We start from the raw sequence: 6,077 nt of genomic DNA, 5'->3' as shown, positions 1-6,077 counted from the left end.
ACAAAACTGCATGTGGTCCTTCAGTGGTTCATCCTCGTTAGCTGTCTGACTTGTAGCTGAACCAAAGCACTCTATAATCTGAGAGAACTAGAAACATCTCCAGTTGCCAAGATATTCTCTTAAATGGAAAGGCTCATGGCCCAGTACTATATACATTTTTCTCCACGTGTAGTAGTTTGTAACATCTCTATCACTGATAACCGACCTGATAATCTTCCTCCTCCACCATTACACAATGTTGTCATTACCGTTGCTGCTTGGCCCATGGGCAAATATGAGATAGTAGGTTTTGTTGAAGCCAGTGGTCCTCTGAGTCGACAAGGTGTTCATGGAAGTGAAGGAACAGCTAATCACTGTGTCCTGCACCGATGCTCTTACATCTGAAACATTATCCTGGTGGACAGTTAGAAAACAACTGTTATGTGCAGTTGATTGTAAGAGCAGTGACAGAGCATTAGACATTTCACAGTCTGCCAAGCACAATTGCCCAGATATAAATCAGTGGTACAAGAAGAACTTCAGTACCGGAGGAAAAGCTTGTGGAGTTGTTCGTCCTGTTGAAAAGGCATGCTGTACCTGCACCAGGCCATCACTGCCTATACCACAAATATAAATGTCATCGTTTCCCTGAGGGAAGACAGAGGTAAGAATAAAAACTAGTGATCTTTTGTCAAGCAGGGCTGCACAATAGTAACATGACTGAAAGTTTAAAGAGTATTATTCTGCTTCCAATGTATAATTATTGTTACACTATGCCAAGTCTGAGGTTCTGAAAGAAAATATTCCAACAGATGTTGGTGATTGATGCCTTTAATTGTCCAGGTACACACGAAGTTTGAACAAAAGTATGTGAACAATGGCGCTCGCATTGCAGCTGCTTCTCTACACATACAGTATTGTTAACAACTTATTGTTGTTACAGTAAGTATCTTGGTATACTTAATGCCTTACTGTTTGAATTGTTCAATTCAGTTCAATTCAATTTTTATTTGTTATGCGCCAATTCATAACAGAAGTTTATCTCAGGACACTTTTCAAATAGAAGCAGGTCTAGACCAAACTCTTTATAACATTGTTACAAAGCATTAAACATTTCAAAGATTCAAGCATTTTGTTTTCACATTACCATCATCTGATCATCTGAGAATCCAAAAGAAATGTATCCATCGGAAGGACCTATCATCTCAAAGCGGACAGCTGCATCACTGGGAGACACCATCGTGGCTGACATGAAATAACAATCAGCACTGACTGAAGGGTCACAGTTTGAAGGCTGACTGAAACACACCTTAGTGACACCGCAGCCTGCACTGGATATTGTACTTTTCTGAAAGAAAAAGATTAAAGCTGTACAATTATGTTATTTAAACATTTACATTATATTATTATATAACATTTGTCATGAACCAGCTCAAATTTCAAACAAACCAAGGGAGACCACACTGATAATGAAGGTGTTTAAGACAAAATAAATTTTAATTTAACTAATATTTACTCAAAACGAAAAATATATGTACATCAGTGTTGTCAGTACTGTATTGAGTGTGTGTGTGGATATGGGCAGAGTGTTGTGTAGGTAAAAAGGTAGTGGAACTTAGCAAACAAACAAAACTAAAGGCAAATAGAGAGAACTTTTAAAAAACCTAACCTATAGTAATGCATTTTCAGCTGCCACAAACCATAGATTCAGCAGAGAAATTTAGACACGTATCACAGTCATCAGGGTAGGTGGAAGGAAATCCAGAATGAGCAGAATTCAGAATTTTGGTTAATAATATTAAACAGAAACTTAGGTTGACACTTATTGTTGATCAGGCCAGAGAAATATGCAGCTGTTGCATCTTTGATAGCTCCTTCATGTTAGCGTATTGAAAATGGAGGTTTGTTTTTTCTCCATCTACCTTCAACCTTTCTTTAATCTCTTCTATTAATGGAATAATCTATCCAAGGGGTCGTATTGACAACTGGAGTCTCGCTAGTCTCGTTTTATCATTAAACCAGTTAACAGAGCCATTATTATAAGAACAACATAGGAATTATCATGGACATAACCCACAATGTATATGACCTCTCCCAAGGGTCTAGGTGTGGCCAGTCAAAGGTTGTCTGTTGCTATGGGACTGGACAGGGAATTCAGTGGACACTGCTCCCAAATCCAACTAACCAATCAATTAGTCTTAACTGCTCAACTTTCACTATATCATTTTTTAAGTTGTATTTGGCAAACTAGAAAGTAACAGAAGTTACATTCTGGTTTGGTAACTGGTGGGTAGTTTCATACCCTGCTCCTAATCATCAATATTACTTACAACATGGGGTGCAGGTTGCTGTATTGTAGCTGCCATTGTTGGTGTAGTCATGAGACTTGTCCCAGATCCACTAGATCCACCAGTACTGTCGTTGGCGAAAATCAGGGCAGGACATTTAACGTCAACCCAGAATGTTTTGTAATCCTGCACGAAGGATGCACTGCAGATACACCAAAACCAGTTTTTATGTATCAAGGTACAAACACATGGGAATTATGCTATTAAGTGATGGCTCACTTTGTTGACCCCAAGAACAGAATGAAATGAAACAAAATAACATAATTGGGGGGGGGGGCTAGAATAGTGATATTACATTTTGGCATTAAAAATGCCATTTCATAAAATCTGGCATTGTAAACACAACCTGAAATTCAAAAAGTTAACACTGGCATTGAAACACTTTGGATTGGAAAAAGTTGTATTGACACTGAAAAAGGTTCCACTGTGGCCAGACCAGCATAACGTCACTTAAAAGTTAACTTTAAAATGTCCCAGTTCTATGTAAAAACCCAACAGCAGAAAGAAACAGACTCATTCAAACATACGGGGAGTTTCAGGCGAACTCCTGGAAGCCATTGCTGTATGCTAACTGTGTGTTATCAGGAGAAGAATGATATTTTCTCATTAGTATGCAGATATGTAAATCACACTCTCCTTGCCCCTCTCCAAATCCCTCCTCTCCATACCAAAATGGTGACATGAAGTTGAAAAGTGTAAACAAAAAACTGAAAAAATATAAACATAAATAAAAAATCAAAAGATTGTCAAAAGCACAAAATAAAAAAATAAAATGAGATAATTTTTAATGTCCGTTTTATTTTTCAGTAGAACTTGTTTCAGTTCAGGGTTTGTGTTAAATTCCAGGTGTCATTTTCAATGCCAAAATTATAATGTCATTAGTTTAGCCCCATATAATTCAAGCTTACTGAAACTGAACAGGTTTTGGGTCTGCTGATGCTTCTGATATCCAAGTCACCTGAATGGAGGTCTTAACAGATGCTGATGTGTGGGATACAGCTGAGTTCTGGACACAAGTTGAGACGCACAGAGAGAGAGAGAGACAAAGGGAGTTCGTCATATGTTCTATCTGAAGGTTTGTCACCATAGTGTTGACATTTTTACTGTTCAAGTCTATTTTCTTTTGTTTTATATGTGCAAGCACATTATTGTAAAATGTGTATTTCCTGGTTGTTTTTCATTTTGGCAAACACATTTCCAACTTAAAAAAGCAATAGGGTTAGGGTTAGAGTTTGGGGGGGGGGGTTATGCACCTCCTGATGAAAAATGACAGCTTTGCATTTAGTGCTGGTCAATGCTGCACTCTGCTGGGCAAGATTGAAATGTAATACACCTTTATCTGTGCTGTGATTTTAATGCGTAAAGTAATTAAAGACAAAAATATACTATATGTTATTAATATAATTGCATGTCACATAATTAGAGTAACAAACAAAATTAGTTAATTTTTTATTAACTAATATTTTGTTTTGAGTTAGTTTTAAGTTTATGGTCAGTCTGCATTGAACTTGACTGAGAGAGGCATGTTGTTGTGGAAGATTCATATGACAACATTTTGGTCTATTTGGACTCAAAACAGAAATAGAGTTCAAGATGTGTCTAGAAGTGTCTAGCATCTGATTGTGCACCACAGCACAACACAGTGTAGTCAGGTCCTGCAAGACCGTTCCAGCTACACATCATCAGAGGAAAGCACAACTTGAATAAAACTTGAAAAAAAGTCCTGCACACTGTCTCACTCAGGTCAAACAAGTCAAACAGACTGCGATGTAGTAAACGAATAAACATTCCAGTGGTGAGCAAGACATGCATTTTCTCACAGTATATTGTGTTGACTGCTGTAGGCCTGCATGTTCACATTCAAGTTTGCTGTATGGGAGTAAACTCACAGGTTTCTGGTTGCAGGTGAGGCGCTGAACAGCTGCTGATGTCAGAGCAAAGGAGCCCACAGCAGACTGTCCCCCCACCTCTCTAGCCTGCAACAGGAAACCAATAAATCGAGTGGAGGGCGGAGCCTGGAGCTGAACTGGAAAAACCCCAAAACATTTAATCACAGCCAGGAAAGCCCTACTGACAGTACACTTAGTTTACATTATCAGAATCAGATCCAGAATAGAAATTACTTTTTGATTATTCAAAGGGGAAAATTATTTCACTACAGTTGCTCAAGTTGCTAAACAAGACATTAAAAGAATAGAAATAATATAAATATTAATAATAGTAAGAAGGACGTTAACATATGTGTATATTACAATATATCAATGTATATAGAAAATATAAAAATGTAAAATAGTGTGTAAGAAGAGAGTAGAGTGTGTAAAAATATGTACATTATATTACAGTGTATGACAATATATAGAAAGTAGAAATTAAGCATAACATGGCATAACATGTCAAATCACATTCTCATTAATTTTTTCTACTTCTATGATTTTTATTATTAATCAGTATTATTGTTTTTTTAAATGTACTATAATGAGGTTTTAACTGGTTATGAAACAGTCCCAGTTTAATACTGATGCCTCTATCAGTCCCTTCAGGAAGTTGCAACTTTGCAATCACAACAATTGACGCAAATTCAATTCAATGAATTCTGCGTGACCTTGCAATTTTGTCCAATAACCGCAACTTTTCTGCAAATTTGACCAAGTGTTCAAAACATTGAGCTATACGTCACCAAACTTGGTTGCTTGTTTCTAGTTGTGAAGATGCAGATCATGCAGACATGTTCAGTCTTACTGTTGCTGTTTCTATGTCCTGAGCCCCAGCTCTAGATAGAGCAGGTCGTCCACTAATCAGAAGGTTTCGTGGTTCGATCCCTGGCTCCTCTTGCTGCATGTCGAAGTGTCCTTGAGCAAGACACTGAACCTCAAATTGTCCCCAAAGCTGTGCATCGGTGTATGAATGTGTGTGAATGAGTATTAGTTTCTGTTTGTGTAAGTAAGTACAGTCCATTTACCATATTTACAGCCCAAACAGTGCTCTAATCACTGGGACAAGACGCCTTGAATTTTTAATGAATTATACAAAAAGAAAATCCCAAAAATTTTTGCAATTTTCACTTTCTCCAAACAATATCATTGCAAAACAATAGCCTACCTAAAAACATCGCAACATGCATTGCAATTCTTTAGAAAATCTAGGCCACAACAATTCCAAAAAGAGATTCTTATGTAGATCATTTAGAGGCATCAGCATTAAACTGGGACTTTTTAATAACCAGTTAAAAACTCCTTGAAGTACATTTAATAACTTATATATTATACCTGCATTGCATTAACTGCAGGTTGAACCTGATGCTTACCTGTCACTGCCTCTCCCAGTCTGTAGCGGCTGCGGTCGGTGGTGATGGTGAAGGGTGCAGGTCCTGTCTGTGGGCTCTGTCCAGCGTGGTGGGGTTGCATGTCTCCACAGCTTTCCATAACTCGACCTGAGCCATAGCACTGAACCACTGGAGCAACACACACCAGCAGCAAAACAACATGGTCCATTGCAATGAAATGAGCCATTTCCACTACTCATAAATACAGCTGGTGAGGAAGACAGGCCAGGGAGTAATACAATGCTGCTATTCAGCTGAGAGCAGCTCAGGTTGAGTCTGAATGGAAACAATGACTGAGGGAAGGGAGGAGGGATGTATGGAGAACTGGGAGGAGGCCACAGGTGTAAACCGGCTCTGTTTATCGCAAGTTGCCTGCCCATAACAGAGGAGGATGGTTGGCAGTTGGAAAGTGTGCGTGTGTGTGTGTG

General features: G+C 38.3%; 1 protein-coding gene across 1 annotated transcript; it reads right to left on the bottom strand.

The window, feature by feature from the left end:
* Nucleotides 1–248: 248 nt before the first annotated feature.
* Nucleotides 249–6,030, bottom strand: LOC118326727 (putative ferric-chelate reductase 1; the record flags this gene model as incomplete). Its single annotated transcript, XM_035659770.1, is given in 7 exon segments — nt 249–393; nt 526–627; nt 1,127–1,327; nt 2,310–2,469; nt 3,236–3,333; nt 4,217–4,353; nt 5,632–6,030. Coding segments are annotated over 7 exon segments (1,048 nt in total), but the record flags the coding sequence as incomplete, so codon positions are not given.
* Nucleotides 6,031–6,077: the final 47 nt, after the last annotated feature.

The sequence above is a fragment of the Morone saxatilis genome, unplaced genomic scaffold (assembly GCF_004916995.1).
Source record: "Morone saxatilis isolate NCDOM2014 unplaced genomic scaffold, NCSU_SB_2.0 Contig17, whole genome shotgun sequence".
Classification (NCBI taxonomy): domain Eukaryota; kingdom Metazoa; phylum Chordata; class Actinopteri; family Moronidae; genus Morone; species Morone saxatilis.
This window is presented reverse-complemented; position numbering and strand designations above follow the sequence as displayed.